This window comes from Nematolebias whitei, chromosome 1, assembly GCF_014905685.2.
Source record: "Nematolebias whitei isolate Nwh7 chromosome 1, NemWhi1, whole genome shotgun sequence".
NCBI lineage: Eukaryota > Metazoa > Chordata > Actinopteri > Cyprinodontiformes > Rivulidae > Nematolebias > Nematolebias whitei.
Window position 1 is genome coordinate 10046577 of NC_056498.1, and position 17255 is coordinate 10063831.

Sequence of the window (17255 nt, forward strand, 5' to 3'; positions counted from 1 at the left end):
CAGTGTACTTTGGTTACTAAGCACAGTATACCGAGTACAAAAATGTAGACTACACCACTGGGTGTCAGCAAAGGAAAAGTTTACAAGTCAGTGGGAGACCAGCTATGTTGTATGGTCTGGAGACAGGGACATGGACAAAAAGACAGGAGACAGAACTGGAAGTTGCAGAAACTGAGATGTTTAGTTTTCCTTAGGAGATGCAAGAATACACTTACCAGTATGTATGTACAATATATAAGATTAGGAATGAGATCATCAGAGGTACAGCACAGGTTGAACAACTGGGAAGAAAAGTTAAGAGACCAGACTGAGATTGTTTGGACATGTCCAGAGGAGGGACAGTAGTTTGGACATGTCCAGAGGAGAGATGGTGGGTATATTAGTAGAAGGATGTTAGAAATGCAGCTGCCAGGAAAAAGACAAAGAGGAGATACATGGATGCAGTTAGAGTGAGGACAGAGGATGCAGAGGACAGATTGAGATGGAGGATGATTCATGGTGACCTTTGAAGAAGGAAAAGCCGAAAGAAAACCATTTAATTTTATTATTTAAAATTCTTTCCAGTAATTTCAGCTTCAAACCAACTTTTATTGAAATAACAATAGACCACTTAATTATATTGCATTGCAGGTCGTTTTATAAACCCAGTTAATATTAAGCATCTTTAATGGGTTTTAAAATCACAGAGAAGTACCCCACAGGATGTGGAGCACATCATAGTTGTAACTAAACTTGTATCAAAGTGTATTTCAAATGAAACACACACTGGACAAAAATATTAATTTGTCATCTTGTGAACAACACTGATTTGATGCTTCTGATCACATTTGTACAAGTTATATAGGATTAATTTTGAACCAATAAAAACAAAAAGAACATACACCAACTACTGTAGAACAAAAACACATGATTTGCAAACAAATCAAATTTTTTAAAGTTCCGAGTTCACAATGCTTACTTCTAACAAATTATGTTTCTGCTGATGAGGTCATTTATTTATGTGCACCTCTGGTATAGACCACCTTGACACACTTTAACTTTTAATGATTCAGCATGATCAGCCACAGCAACCACCTCCGTCTCTTACTCCAAGCTTATTAAAGTGAGACGCTGTTTGGAGGAACGAGATCTGAGATGAACACCTTCATGATCGAATCCCGTAAAATTCAGTTTTTGAGGCAGATGAGTTCGGTGTTTGATCCAAGAAACACTTACAAATGTTTACGAAACAATGAAAAGTCCTTTATTGCCATCAGAACACGAGTGAGACACAAACCGACAGTGAGGAGACGACTGTACAACCAACACACACACACACACACACACACACACACACACACACACAATGCCAATTTAAGGTTTTCTAATTGGGGACCGTGGATTTGGTCCCCAGTTGCCAAGGTGACCCCAAATGACAGGTGTGTAAGCTGGTTCAAGTCCCCAAATATAACAGAAACAAACTCTCACACACACACACACTGAGCGGTCCTTCAACAGCATGAGGGGTACAGACACAGGGGAATACAGTACTCAACACAATGAAGTATAAATGCAAACACTCACACATGCAGTTGAACCACAGTACAAATACTCCCGGTCTCGTTCAGCCACATACAGAAATGTACAGCAGCAGCACTGGGGATGGGCGGCACGGGGGTGGTCATCTCAAATCAACCACCCCTCCCCCCATTTATCTGTCTCAAAAGCTTTGGTCATGTGGATGCTCGTCCCTCATGCACCATGTTGCCCTTGGAACTGAACACTTTGCCTAAACAGCTGCTGGACTCGCACTTACTGAGAGAAAGACAAATGGTCCAAAGCTCTCGTCCCGAGGCAGTTTGGACATTAGTTGGACATTCAGTGTGGGTTAGCAGCAGCTCTGGTGAATGAGTCGATGGCTTCGTGAGTCAGATTAGTAACACCCTGAACTGGACAGACCCCTCACCAACTAAAAGCCATGCAGGTTAGAAAAAAACAAAACGAGACAAAGAAATCAGAGCTCATTTCCACAAGAAGAGGTTGCTTTCACTTTAATATTTTATTTCGTACTTTCTAGAGATGTGGAAATAGCAACAAAAAGGAAATTGCGAGCGGTAACCAAGACAACGGTGACAACATGAGCAGAGAGCCACTGAGGTTTCCAGTCCGTCTCCGACTCCATCATGTCGACCCACATGGACAGGTACAGGACCGACACCTAACTCTGGTCACATCTCCCCTCCGGTACTCTGCACCACACGGTGGAATCGCCTGGGTGTGTGCACGCCTGGTGCCTGACGTGTGTGTGTGTACCTGTAGATTGTGGGCCTGTGTGTCATGTAGCTCTCATTTCATTTGAAGCCATCCCAACCCCACCGGCCTCCCTCCCTCCCCCACTAGCAGCACTCGTCACAGAAAAGCTGGTGGCCCCCCCGTGTGTTCGGAGCTGTAGCCGTGGTTTCAGAAGACGCTAACATGGCCGCAACCTCTGACAAAGAGGAAGAGGAGCAGCGGAGCTCTCTGTAAGTCCAATTCTCTAGGTTCAGGTCTGCTGCGCTCTGGTCTCGGCTTGTTCTGCTGCAGCCCAGACCCTCCAAAATACTGAATAAAAAATAAAATAAAGCAGAAGGCGGTGAAACAGCCCCCCTCAAGACAAACTGTCCAGGGCTTTGTGTTCGGTACCCTCATGTTTTAGTTTAAGGTCATCTCAGCACTGTCCACTCTACCAAGACTCAGAACAAGCAGCTTGGACTTTAGTTTTGGCACCAAACTTTGCTGTCCTCACGTTGGTCAGCCACCCCGTCACTGGTCTGTTCCCTTCTTTGGAAAAAAAAGGGAAACTACTTCCTCCCTCTTTTCTTCCGCTCAGGAAACAAAAACAAACTTAATGGAAAAACTCAAGTGTTTATTAGATTTTCTTTTTTTTTTTTTTTGTCAAATTCAAGGCACAATGTCTATCAATATTCCCATGTGTCCGTCTTCAGTGTGAACGCTGCGTCACATCAGCCTTTGGACCGTCTGCTCACATGCCTACAGCTCACATCTCTCCTGAATACAGAGACACGTCTGTTTTGGTTCAGAGAGCAACCGCAGAGTCCAAACCAGTGATAAACAACTAAAGTAAAAACATAAGGAGGACACAAATAAAGACAATCGTTGAAAAATAAAAAGTCTTGTCCTGTTTCTTGTGTTTCAGTATTTTTAGAAATCAAGTCATATCCACCAGCTCTCGTTGGGTAAGCTAGTTGTGTTTTTAAATAAGCACTAAGTACTGATATATAGGATAGCATACACCGTTAACGTGTGGTTTAAGTAGATGCGTCGGTCGTTTTTTTGTACTTTTTCACTCTCGTTGGATGAACTCAGGTATTTTGTCAGGTGTGTTTCGATCTTCTGTTTAAGGTGTAAGTTAATGCAAGCAGGGACAGAGTTTGCCATGGAGTCTTGCTCGAGACTTGGGTTTGCGGGGGGGGCGGGCGTCATCTCTTTACGAAACCCCGTTGACCAGAGTCAGGGTCTCGCTGGCTGAAGTCGTGCCTTTGCTGGGGGAACGCTTCGAGGGCGTTCGCTCGTCATTCTTCGCACTGGTGCCATTCTCCTGAGGGTGGAACAGTGTGAGAATCATCATCTAATCAAAAGTCAAACTGAGCTCTGGGCGAGTGCTTCTGGCTTCACCTTGGTTTCGGTGTGGTTCTCCTGGGGCACATTCTGCCTGCTCTGGGACTCGGGACGAGATATGTAGTCAGCAACTGTCACTAGAAACATGGAACTCCGTTAGTCAGAACAAGTCCTCAGAGCTCAGGCTGTTCTTCTTCAAACATCAGGACTCACCACTCTCCCCTGTCTGTCGGTCACGGCTGGCTGATCCTCCATCGGCCCGGCCGCCACGGTTACGGCGACGACGGCTTCGGTTGCGGCGCTGAGGTCGAGCTTCTTCATCTAGCAGTCAAATTTAGAGAACATGGATTACCTCTCTGATCCCCCCTTCAAGTTGTACTTCTTACGACTGTTGCACTCTCTCACCAATCCCATTCTCGTTGGGGCCGGCCTGTCCGTCTGACTCCACAGCAGCATCCATCACGCTGGGCTCCTGGTCATTGCGGCGGCGCCGGGATCGTCTGCGGCGGTCTCCTCCCATGCCCTCACCGACGTCTGTGTCAGCCAGCTCTCCCTCTCCCTCCAGCAGAGAGTATGGGTTACTGTCCGGGTCTCTCAGCACTGGACATGACACAGAAATATAAAAACATCTCGTACACACTCGCTTTATTGTAGTTTTAAAATAAAACAGTTTATGCTGAATAAATCCAGATCTGAGCTCACGAATCAAAACAACACCTGGCAGATAAAACCCCACTTCAGAAAACGTTGGGACGTTGTGTAAAATGTAAATAGAACAATGTAATAATTTGTAAAAATATCCAAGGGCTTCCCTGAAGCAGAAGAGCCGAAGGATTGTATTTAGTACTAAAATCTGGATGTGCTTTCTCTGACTTGATGGAGCCTTTCCAGATGTGCAAGTTACCCAGTCAGAGGCAACAATGCACCTCCATACAATCAGAGAGGCAGGTTTTTGCTAATAACAGGTCAGCTGGTCTTACTTTAGCACAGAGGATGTTTCCAAAAAGAATATGATAGTTGAACTCATCTGACCTCAGTCCATTTTAAACAGCGTTTCCTCCTCTACATTCAGTTTGATTCAGATGTGTGAACCGCTGCCCAGCTTTACTTCTGAGAGGTTCAGCCTCACTTCTTACTGACAAGTTAACAGTTAATTACCGTAATTGCCGTTCTACAAGCCGTTACTTTTGTCTCACACTTTGTACCTGCTGTTTATATGCAGGAGCATCTTATTTATGCATTCTTTTAACATAATTTTCATAAATTTTATTTTTATATTTTATTTTGAAAGACTTCCTGCTGTCTCTTGGTAACATCCTGCTGTTAACTAACATTTTCTTGGACAGAGCTGTGCACTCGTGGCTCCCAGCACCCCGTCCCTCATGGTGGTAGGTGTTTGTGACACAGAGAGAATCCCTTGAGATCAGATGTACAAAGACTCTTGCTCACAGTTTCAAAGTCCCTACCATAACTCCACCCACTCTGTCATCATGTGACCAGAAGTCTAACCTGAATGACCAATGAGGTACTCTCGAGGATCATCTCCCAAGATAGACGTGAATTAATTTATTCAGATCGTTCTCGTGTCGTTACTGTATTTTGCACTTCATGCACAGACCTGTTCATTTGTTCAGCGATAATGGAAAACACACAGAGAATTTATTATGACGCAGCTTTCATGTTAAAAGCGATCGATCGGCCGAAGGAGGAAACACAGCTGCATGTAAGCTTTGCATCAACGTGTTGATGGTCGGGCATTGGAGACGCAAAAGCAGTCAAGTCTGGTACATGTTTTAATAAAAGTTTAAAATATATATATTTCTGTGTACAGTAAATATGTGTTTAAATACCAGGATCTCATTTAAGCTTCGCACTGAATGGAGGAGACAACACGAGGGAGGGGCTGTCCCCCCCTTCCCCCCTCCTGCTCATATGAGCTCTTTGCTGAGGCGAAATCAGGTCAAATTTATTTAAAAAGTACATTTAAAAACAGCAGCTGTTATCAAAACTGTCTAATAATAAAATTAATTGTACTAATTTAATGAATATTTACCGTATTTCACCGGTACTATTTGACTTTCGGTCGCATGACCTCGATAAGACTTCTGGGTAATATTTTCCGGTAAATACATTTTAAATAATTTCAGTTACGTATGCGTTTGTCACTGTTCTGTCCAGTGATTATGTTTAGATAGTTATTGTTCATTTTGAAGGTATAATGGTTGTAACCATGAGTCAGACAGTGAAGCTTCATGAAGACTGATGATCTTGCAGTCTGAGTGGAGTTGAAGCAAGATATATTGTGTGAAACGCCACCTGCTGGCTGATTCTTGTACTACAACAAGAAAGCTGCACACTGTCGGAGCTGGCTGGGCACAGGTCCTGACCATGAACAGTGGATGACCACGGCTAAATAACCGGAGCATCTCATTTATGTACAAAATTATGATTTATCTCATATTTAATATGTGAGGCTTAGACACAGGTGTGTTCTGTAGCCTGAGAATTACAGTAGCTGTAAAATTCTCTTCCAGCTGATTATTTGTACCAATTACTTTCACAGCTTTTTGTCGACCCTGTTCTAGTGTTTAAGATGAGTTGCTTCCATAAAATTCAAAATGACCTATTTTCTCCCCAAAACTTGCACAGATGCTTAGTTTCAACAACAACTGATATGGTTTTCTCTGTTTACAAGTTTCGATTAGGAAATCCTTGCATTCTGTTTGTATGTACATCTTACACAAAATCTCAACTTGTTGAAAGTGTGTCTGTACTTTGACCGCTGTTTAGCTCTTTACACTTGTTTTCATTTGAATCAGCTTATAAGCAGCATTTCCACACCAACTGGTTGGTTTTCAATCAGCAGGTCAGGGGTCAGACCTCCAGTCCCTGAGGCACGTCGAAGTGTTCTTGGGAAAGATGCTCAACGCTGTAGTGTTGCACTGCAGCAGCTGCTCCTAACAGCTGTCAACAGAGACTAACAGAGCACGACGTACCTGAGCTGATGGAGTTGGAAGGCTTCGATGTGGGGCCTCCACGACCTCTTCCCGAGGTGGCCCCTCGGCCCCTGCCACCACGCCGGGAGCCTCTCTCTTCACCACCAATGCCTCGGGGCCTCTGGTCTCGCTCTCCCACATCCTCCGACTCGGAAGCGTTGGACTGCTCGGAGTTTGTGGCTGCAACAAGTCAAAAAACAAGAACGCTAACGTGAGATGTTATAAAACGTTTTTATCCAGTTGTTTTGAAATTTCTGCTAACGCACAAACAACTCAAATCAAAAAGATGTTTGACCTCCGTTCTTCTCACCGTATCCAGAGTACTGGCTGTTGGAGGCCCGCCTGCCTCTGCCGCGGCCCCCGTAGGTACGAGACGCGTGCAGGGAGTTGCTGCTCTCGTCAGTCAGGTAGCCTTTCTCTCGGTCGGCACCGGACGGCCCAGTTCTGCTGGGAGGGGCTCGGTACCCCACCCCAATCTGACGGAGCTGCTCATCAATTTGGAGGCGTTCGAGGCGCAGCTGCTCCACCTCCTGCAGATTGGTAAACAGTGTATTTATAAAGAACATCAAATGTAACTACTGACCAAGTTCAACATTAAACACCATGAAGTTACTGGGACGGCACCTCTGCAGCACCAAACGGCATTAAAGGAGAAGTTTCGAGGGATCTTGGACAAAACAATGCAAAGTGTTCTCGGTGTGAACAAGAAAACTTTATTTAAACCTAAATGATGGTTTAAAATAAGATTAGACAAAACTTTATTGATCCCGCAGGAAATTGTTGTGCAGGAGTTTCAGTTCAAAGGAACATACCCAAGGAATAAATAGATAATTATAACACCGAGTGTTTATAACTCGCATCATTACCATACATCTTTCTTCCACGAGTTTGTCAGCACAAAACTTGTTCTGCAACTTTTGTTTCAGCTGTTGTTTCAACACTTCCCAACGTTCAGCTCGTTCAGAACACTCCTGCTGTAACTTTTAGTTTTTCAGCAACGTTACCTTTTTGTATTATTTAGCTTTGTCGGCCATGTTCTCCTCAATGAACCTAAATGGAGCTCTCGACGTCCACCAAACCCTTCGAGCTGTTTACAACCTTCTCCTGCTCGTTTCAGCTCTTGTTCGGCTTTGTTCAGCTTCTTTGTGTTAATTAGCTTCCTTCAGCTCCTCTCAGTTTCTGTCTGCTCATTTCAGCTCCATTTAGCTAATTTAATTTCAGCATTTTTCTGCTGTTCCAGCTCCTGTTTTTATTTTTTAGATGTTTTTCTGCTAATTTTAACCTTCTTCTGCCTTTTTTTTTAAATAGCTATTTTCCGCTTTTTGATTCTTTCAGATCATTGTGACTTTAAAAAAAAAAAAATTCAACATCCTTCAGATAATTTCAGCTTTTTAAATGCTTTTTCAGCTACTGGTTTTGATTTTTATTTATATTTTTCTGCTAAATTTAGCCTTTAATCTATTTTTTCAGCCATTTCCCGCTTTTTGATTATTTCTGATCATTTTGACTTTTTTTTTCAGCATCTTTCAGATAATTTCAGCTTGTTTAAAGATTTTTCGACTACTTTTTTTTGCCAAGTTCAGCTTTTTTTCCGCATTTCATATTTTTCTATAATATGTTTAGCCTCTTTCAGCCCATTTCAGATGTATTCTACTCGTTTCTTTTTTTTAAACACATTTCTGCTGTTTTCTTTCGTTTTCCTGCTTCCAGCTAATTTTCACAGGCAACAATTTATCCAGTTTTAGCCGAGTCCTAGCATTCTCCCTGCAAGTCGCCTGCGGCCTTTCATGCCAGCGTTTCAGACTACGATCATCTAATGTTGAGAAATGAGAGCGTTGAAGTCGTTTTGGTCAAACTTTGAAAAGAAAATAACGTACAGTCTCATTTGATGTAACATCAAGCTCAAAGTACGAGCTGGGATTGATTCTCGGCTACTATCACATCATATTTAAGTCAGTATTTGTAACACTGAGTTTTGAGAGCCATTCTTGTGTTGGCTAATGCAGATTAGCCGTGGAGGCCATTTTGAATCAGGCTGAATTCAAACATTGATCAGAGGTACATCAAACGATTACGTTCCACAAACTTCATGAACATCTGGCCAGACAAAAACGTTCTCACACAAAGACACGGGTGAAAACATTATCCTCCGCTCAGACGTTTTAGCTGCAGGCGACAAACGTTTCTGTTCTGTGCTCAGAGACCGCAGCAGAGCTGGAGCTGGTTTCCTCTCAGTTCCTTTGCTCCGCCACCAGGTGGGAGTGGAGCTCAACCCAACAGCTGCTTCTCCAGTGACACCAGCAGCTGCATCTGTCAACTAATATCTCAGTTCTGTTCAGTTTAAAAAATGTTTACGCTACAGCTGAATCTTAAAACGCACCATTTTATATATTATTTTATGTGTGTAAGTGTAGCTGAAGGCTCACAGCGTCTGAGCTGAACTCTTGCACAAGTTTTGACTTTCATGATTATCTAACTGGCAGGTTAATCAAACCGTACCCATGAAAACCTTTTGAGCAGGAACAAAGTGTCACTTTGCCATGTTCGTCATGTTGAATAAATCTTTGTCTTTAAGGAGGTCTTCCATGAACCACGAGTGTGGAAAAGGAGGCAGCAGTTTGAGGCTCCTTTTAAAAGGAGGTGGTTACTGTACAGTGTGACAGCTGACTCCACCAATAACAGCTGAACTTCAACGGAGGTGAGGAAGAAGCAAGGCAGGGCTTTTTTTGGGTGGGGTGGGGGTGTTCCATGTTATTTTTGGAAGCTGAGGGTCCAGATAGTTGGTAATCTATACTCTGGTGTACCCTTCACCCCATCCCAGAGAGAGGGGCTATTTATAAAATCACTTGAGGTAAGGGCAAAACGAGGCGCTCTCAGCCACCTCCTGCACGTGGCAGGAGGCGGCCAATAAGACACACTAATCTAAAAAAGAGCCGCGCCTTCAAGAAATGCTTCAACATCCTAATAAGGGTTACAGATTAAAGGAAGCAAATGTCTCCGTATAAAGACAGAGCAGATGGATTAGGCCTGCGCTGCCGTCTACTGGTGGAAACCAACCTGAAGGTAGGACACGTGGTACTCCAGCAGAGCCTGAGCGTTGCTGATGTTCTCCTTAGTTCCCACAAACACAAAGGGAACCATCCCCTGAGCAAACACAGAGGTCACGAGTTATGCATAATTTACAGACAGATTCTAAAATCATGACATGAATCACCCTGATCAGAAACACAAACAACCAACATGAGTCATGGTGAAGTGGTTTGTTAAATGCAACGACGCAGAAGAGACGAAACACACGAAGCAGCAGAATGGAGCACATGCCACGTTTACGCTCCGCTGTAGCCGAGCTAACTTTGATTTGAGAGCAGCAGGAGCGAGCAGGTGTTAATGGAGGGACGGGGAGAAGAGCCGAACGGTTCATTCACCTCTTTGCTGCTGACAGTGTCGTCCCTGCCAGCCCCCTGCCTGCCTACCTCCTCCCGGGGAAGCTTTTTGTCGTTGTCTCCTTCAATCCTGACACGAACCACACCTGATTTGTCGACCATTTCCTGGATGACTTTGCCATTTTTACCGATGACTTTGCCTGTGTGGGAAAAAAAAAAATCCTAATGAGCAAATCCAAGCAGCTCGATGTGCTCCAATAATAAATGTCAAAACGAGCCTGAGTGGAGAAGTTTGCTGCTTACTCACCCACAAGGTTCCTGGGTACCTGGAAGTAGTCTTCTTTGAACTCCAGAAACTCTCTGGCCTGCTTCACTGCCTCCGGGGTCTGAGCAGCAGAGAGCAGAACATTATTAAACTAGAACATTTCTGAAGAAACTTTGAAGGGGTCTACAGCTCCAACATAACTTTGAAACCAAACAAAATGCATTTTCTGTTGAAATTTGTTGAAGGAGCTAAAACAAACATTAAAGGTAAAACGACCAGAAAAGCTAAAATGATAGAAATTAAAGATAAAATCAGGAAAACCGCAGATAAAAGTTCAAACCAAACTGCCAGCGACAGTACATTAAAATCCTTCCAGTAAAGTGTGAGAGTAATCAAAGTCCAAAGCATGAACTCCCTCACACAACAACCCTGAACATGCCTATTAATTTTAGACATGACTGTGGTGTCAAAGGTCACTTATTATGAAGCTGTCCACTGAGTAAAACAACAAACAGTTCAACTAAAGACCACGTGAGAACATGAAACAGCAGCGATCAGGTGTGATGACCACCAGCCCATCCAAACTATTCTATGATCAGAGACGTGGACTTCACCAGAACAACTCAAGATTTATTTGACTGAAGTGGTCTTAATTAAATCAAAGATCCAACGTGGAGCCATGGTCTGAAGACATCTTCTATCCTAAACATTTGTGGAGTGGACAACTGTCTTATGGATGGACAGATGAGACCGTGTAGGGGACAAAGACTTGGACATTTCTATGTCACTCAGATGTCAAGCTGGAGCATAGACAAGGATTTAACAAAGAGGTAACTGTGACCTTGACCATTGACCTCTCTATGTCAAAATTCAATATGTTGTTGATGGTGTTCTGCTGTGCTAATTAGAAATTATCTACAGTCAAATGAATAATTATTACCAAGAGTACAGTACAGCATATACATGTAGTCAATCTATACTGACAAAATAAACACTTTTGTCTTTGCTGAACTCAAAGATCTAAAACTTTTTCTACGTACACAACAGACCTTTTTCTCTCAAATACTGTTCACACATTTTTGTAAATCTGTATTAGTGAGCACTTCTCTGAAGAGATAATCCACCTCACATGTGTGGCATATCAAGATGTTGATAAGACAGCATGATTATTGCACAGGTGTACCTTAGGCTGACCACAATAAAAGGCCACTCTCAAATGTGCAGTATTTTTCCACACAGCACAATGACACAGATGTTACAAGTTTTGAGGAATCATGCCAATGACAGTACAGCAATGACTCGAACTAGAGCTGGGCGATACATCGATATTTTTAAAATATCAATATATATATATATATTTTGCGATACAAGTTGAGACTATCTCGATATAGAACAATATAGTTTTATACTTGGAAATCCTCCTGCTGTCTTCTTTCTCCCATGCGCCCCCCTCCTTCTACCTCCTTGAACACAAACACACAGCCCTCAGCCGCGCTCCCCATCCCCCTCCCTGCTTCTCCAGGAGGTGGGTGGGCAGCAGAGGAGATGCTTAGCAGAAGTAAACAAGCAGCTGAGCATGTGAAGCTGCAGGTCTGACAGACCTGACTCCTTCCCTGAATCAAACCACGGTTCAGAACTCATTTAGCCGTGCTGTGCCTTTTAGAGGAACACACAGAGGAAGTGCGACATTAATAAATCAGAAGTTTATCATATCGTTAAAGATACGGTCCTTAGCGGCTAACAAGATGGCCAACGCTTTAGCTGTCTTGTTCCACAGCTGAGACGGGACCGTTTCTTAGCAATAGGGCTGCAACAACGAATCAATAAAAATCGATGATTAAAAGTGTTGGCAATGAATTTCATTATCGATTCGTTGTGTCGTGCGATTAAGCGTCTTTCATGGCGCTGCAGAGCCGTTTTGTTCACCTGCAGTTCATTGTCAACGCTGACTGACTGAATAAAGTTTGAAAAAAAAAACATCAACTCTGCAGAATGAGTTGAACTGAGCGAGGGCGGAGGAGGAAGCAAAGCAGAGGCTGTTTTCAAAGGAAATTAAGTAAATTTTACAAATGACCGATGCAGAGAAAACTGTTCGACCCAAGTCCTCCAAAGTGTGGGAGCACTTGACGCTTCACAAAGATAAAAACTGAAACATGCAGCTTTGAAAAGTGACGACACGACAAGGGAGAACCACGGAGATGAAACGTAAACATGTCGGAGTCAAGGGAACTCGGCAGCAGATACAACTCGTCATGTGTTGCAGGTGAGTCTCTACAATATTCACATTTGTTCTGTTTCCAAGTGAGAAAACGTAACATCAGTCTCTCTGTAGCTGAAGCTGCTGTTTGTTTGTTTATCTGATTAATGACGGTGATACAGAACGTGTGTTACTTTTTATTCAATTTAATTGGTACAAGAAGTGTTTAAATGTGATTTATAAATAAATCTAGCACAAAGATAATAATTTAATGATTAAGCTTCAACTTTTAATTTGCTGGCAAAGTCTGAAGACACTGCATGTATGGCAGGATAATTTGCATTTAAACAGGAATTAAAGTAATTTATTACATCTACTCAAATGTGTGTAATTAAGTATTGGGTGTGTGTATGTTTAATTGCTCTTTGGGCTACTTATTTGCCTTAACCCAACACTGTAAATGAAACAAAGCATTTCTTGAGTTGCTGTAAATTATGTTATAATACATTCTCAGTGTTTCCCCTACCACTAAACAGGCGGGGTGCCCCACACATCAACAGAACTGAGCACCCTGCCAACCAAACTGAACTCAACTCTCCCACCCCCACCTGGCACTGACATATCACTAAGCTAGCGGCACAAAATACAGGCTCTCTACCTAAAAAGCCAAAGGCAGCACTCACATTGCCTCTTCCCTCATGTTGAACGCCCCCCGCTCCCGCTCAAAAACTGTTAGTACAAGCTGCGCTCAGACATGTCTCCGTCCCCCCCATCAGCAAAAATCATGGATGAGAAGAGCACCCCGCCATGGCAAGCTAATTAGGGGAAACACTGCATATATACTTTCTCATTCCAGAAAACAACAACAAACAATGATAGCTTCATGATGGACAGACATCATGGACACCACAGCAGCAGCCGTCTTCACTGAAACATCCTGAACATGATCATCACTGACACAAGGCCTCTGTCCATGGTTGAAGACGAAGGCTTCACTACAATGATCCACACTTTTAATTCAGGTTACACTCTTCCCTCAAGGGCACATCTTACAAAGTAGCTACATATTGTGCATGTATAAAGATACATTTGTATATATTTGTGTACATTTTTTTTAAGCTATTTGACTTTTATTTTTTAATTAGTCAATATTTTACTAACAGAATAGTCAAATAGCAACCTGTTCTTTGTGCCAATTCCTATGTCAGTCAAATGTTCAATTTTGGAATAAAGGGGTGGAAATTAAAACTTTGTTTTAACCTCCGATTCACTGATTAATCGGGAAAATAATCGGACGGTTAATCGACTATTGAAATAATCGTTAGTTGCAGCCCTACTTAGCAATATGATAAAATGCTAATTTATTAATGTCACACTTCCTCTGTGTGTTCCTGTAAAAGCCACAGCACGGCTAAATGAGTTCTGAACCGTGGTTTGTTTCAGGGAAGGAGTCGGGTCTGTCAGACCTGCAGCTTCACGGTTCCAAGAGGAGGCTCACTTTACCGCAGTTCACACACACTGACTAAGATGAAGGCAGCGCAGCTGAATGGACTGTACATATACAGCTCGTTTCTATCTGATCAAGACACTCAAAGCTCTTTACAACACAATCTGCGCCTCACTGACCCATTCATGCACTTTACTAGATCTGTACAGAGACTAATCAGAGCTTTATCACGTTCATACACAGATGAGACGCACATCAGAGACAATGATGGGTTCAGTGTCTGGATGATCCACTATGAGAAGGTGCTACTTAGGCCCTATTTACACGGACATGATGGGGGGGAAATGTAAGTTTTTTTGTACGTTAATTAGAGGAAAAGATCTACATCGACACGGTCGGATTTTGTGTTTACATGCATCCGGAGGAATCCCCCCCGCCCCACTGAATCCGCTGTAGTTACCATGCCGGATCATTAGATGGCGCTGTGAATTTTGTACCTTCACCTAATGTGCATGCGTGCTGCCTCTGCCCGCTCCTTTCCTCTGGGCTCAAAGCTCAGATAACAACAACTTAAGTTAAAGCTGGATTTTGGATAAGAGTCGACAGATTTGACGCCAAGCGGGACCGCTTCATCTAACAGCTCCACACCGGTCACTGAGGGGACCAGAACAGTCGACGATGTCGGACTTTACTCTGTGATAATCGGTAGCTGATTTACTGCAGGGAAATCAAATGTTCTTAATAATGTTAGTTTGTGTTTACTTCGATCACACAACAACAAACTGAGTTTTTATTTTTTCCTGAAAGAAGAAGCTGTCTCCCACCAGGCGGACCGGTTCTGAATGAGGCTCGGCCCAGGTGCAGTGCAGGAGGACGTCAAAGAGAGAAATGTTGGATGAACTATTTATTTAAAATTCACCCTTCTTTTATTCAAGCCATTGAATGTTTTAAGCTGCATTAATCAAAGGAGTGACTTCCTGAACGAGCCAGATGAACAACGTGGGACATCCAGGATGAAAACGAGTCCAGTTCATTAATGCAGTTTACAGTTAACATGTTTTAATAGTGTGTTCAGTTTAATTATCAGTGTTTGTTTGACATACAGTTTGTGGTGTTGAATAAATTAAAAAAAAAAAAAAAAATTGAACCTCATGTCGTCATTTTTAACTTTAATAACATGCAATATGTTTAGCATAATTTTAATCACATAATTTGAATTACGTAATGTCCAGATAGCTTCATTATATATCTCAAACTTAAGATAAATACTGTTCATCATCATTAAACTTATTATTTAGCACATTTAGATGTTATAGTGAAGCGCGACATGTGCGCGTGCCTCGTTCTATAAACAGTGACATTAGAACTGGATCAGATTGTGTCTCTTCCAGCACAGATGTTGGTCACAGCACCTGGAATCTGACGTAGATTAACTACGAGATTAAAAATATATTCCATCAGTCGTGGTTCAGAAAGCAGTGTGTCCGCCGCCATGTTGATAGAAATATAGCGTCTGTCCGCGCGTGCGTGTGCGCATGTGGTTTAACACAAAGCCTCAGCGGGAGATGGTTACTTTATCAGCGGGGGGTCAGCGAAAAACTTCCACTCTGGAAGTTGGGTTCAGAAACCTCCGGATTCAAAGAGGGGGGCCACTGGTGTCGTGTAAATGATCAGCAGAACCGCAGAGAAAAATCTGCGAATGCACTCAAAATATGCGCCGTGTAAACGGCCCCTTAAGAGACTGAGCTGAATACAGCACCTCAGCCTGAAGAAGCCTTTTGGATGAAAGACGAAACGTTTTTACGATTTTATTAATTTATTGTTGTTGTTTTTTTGAACATCCAGAGGACCTGACAACTTTTTTAGAATATACGGTACACACATATCTCTGTTGTGTGTGTACTATGTATTGTTATGTTATTCGGTTTTATGCTGTTAACAAAGTAAAAGAAAAAAAAACTTCCTGTTTGGTTTAATGTAATTCTGTTTTTTCTAATGTGATTCTGTTTTTTCAACTGTTAATTTACACCTTAGGGCCACCGTAATAATGTCTTGAAGGGGCTGAATACTTATTTTATGAATGGTTAAAATACACAGATGTTATGGTGAAGCAGTCCAAAAGACATCCTGCAGAAGCTACAAACAAACGTGTGAACGCTGACTCAGCAATTTAAAAATCTAAACTAAGAAAAAATAAAAATGAAACCCTACATTTTGATCAAAAGAAAGTCCATGCTCAATAATCCAGGTATACAATCCAACAATTTTCAGTCATACATTTTGATGTGTAATTTGTGAACGAACCAAAAACAGTTGTGGGAGCATTTGTTTCAAAGGTTTTGAAAAATTAGATTCTTCAAAAGCTAGAGTGTGAACACATCAACGTGAAAACTGAACGTAGAACAGTCAGATAAAATCAGTGAAAAATAATAAACTGAAATTTCAGGAAAACCACAAAAGATTTTAAAACGCCAGGTTGTTCATGCAAAATCACACAATGTAAACGTTCAATATTTCGACCCTGAAGTCTGAGTTACTGAACTTGGAAAAGGGCTGGGTTTCCTCATGCATTTAGCCTAAAACCCACTAACCTCCATTATTTTCATCTTTTAGTTTGCAGTGTATCATTACCAAAAGTTATAGGCCACTATTTTGGTGAATATTTTGCATGCTTATCTCAAAGCTGCAAGACGAGATAAAGGACATGTTTTAAACAACATGCTGCTGACAGAAGCGGCTCACCTCTCCATAGATCCTGAACGTGCAGCTCTCTTCCTCCAGTTCGATGGCTGTAACACCAGGAACCTTCCTCGCCTGCTGGATGTTGGCACCATGAGAGCCGATGGCGAGCCCCATCAGATCCTCTCTGACTCTCACCTCCTCCTGGTAAGCTGATGCTAACTGCTTACTGGTCTGAATAGGAATAAATACAAAAAACACAGAAAGACGACAGGCACACGTGTATTACTACAGATAAAACAGGTGTGTATTACTACTTATAAACAACATTTATTACTACCAATAAACCAGGTGTCTATTACTACAGATAAAACAGGTGTGTATTACTACTTATAAACAAGAATTATTACTACCAATAAACCAGGTGTGTATTACTACAGATAAAACAGGTGTGTATTACTACTGATAAACAACATTTATTACTACCAATAAACCAGTTGTGTATTACTACTGATAAACCAGTTGTGTATTACCACCGATAAACCAGGTGTGTATTACTACTTATAAACAAGAATTATTACTACCAATAAACCAAATGTGTATTACTACTGATAAAACAAGTGTGTATTACTTTTGATAAACCAGGTGTGTATTACTACTGATAAACCAGGTGTGTATTACTTTCGATAAA

General features: G+C 42.1%; 1 protein-coding gene across 2 annotated transcripts in view; it reads right to left on the reverse strand.

Annotated features, from left to right (window-relative positions):
* Positions 1-2019: 2019 nt before the first annotated feature.
* Positions 2020-17255, reverse strand: part of fxr2 (fragile X mental retardation, autosomal homolog 2) — a 30648-nt gene continuing 15412 nt past the window's right edge. Inside the window, exons 8-17 of one of the 2 annotated variants that reach the window (XM_037675075.1) lie at positions 16628-16798; positions 10284-10362; positions 10019-10176; positions 9651-9737; positions 6904-7123; positions 6594-6773; positions 4003-4197; positions 3811-3918; positions 3655-3734; positions 2020-3577 (exon numbers count right to left, since the gene is read on the reverse strand). In XM_037675075.1, the coding sequence (XP_037531003.1) occupies positions 3467-3577; positions 3655-3734; positions 3811-3918; positions 4003-4197; positions 6594-6773; positions 6904-7123; positions 9651-9737; positions 10019-10176; positions 10284-10362; positions 16628-16798 (1389 nt within the window). In that variant the 3' untranslated portion in view covers positions 2020-3466. Of the gene's footprint in view, positions 3578-3654; positions 3735-3810; positions 3919-4002; positions 4198-6593; positions 6774-6888; positions 7124-9650; positions 9738-10018; positions 10177-10283; positions 10363-16627; positions 16799-17255 lie in introns of both variants that reach the window. The other variant, XM_037675067.1, reaches the window with a different exon arrangement.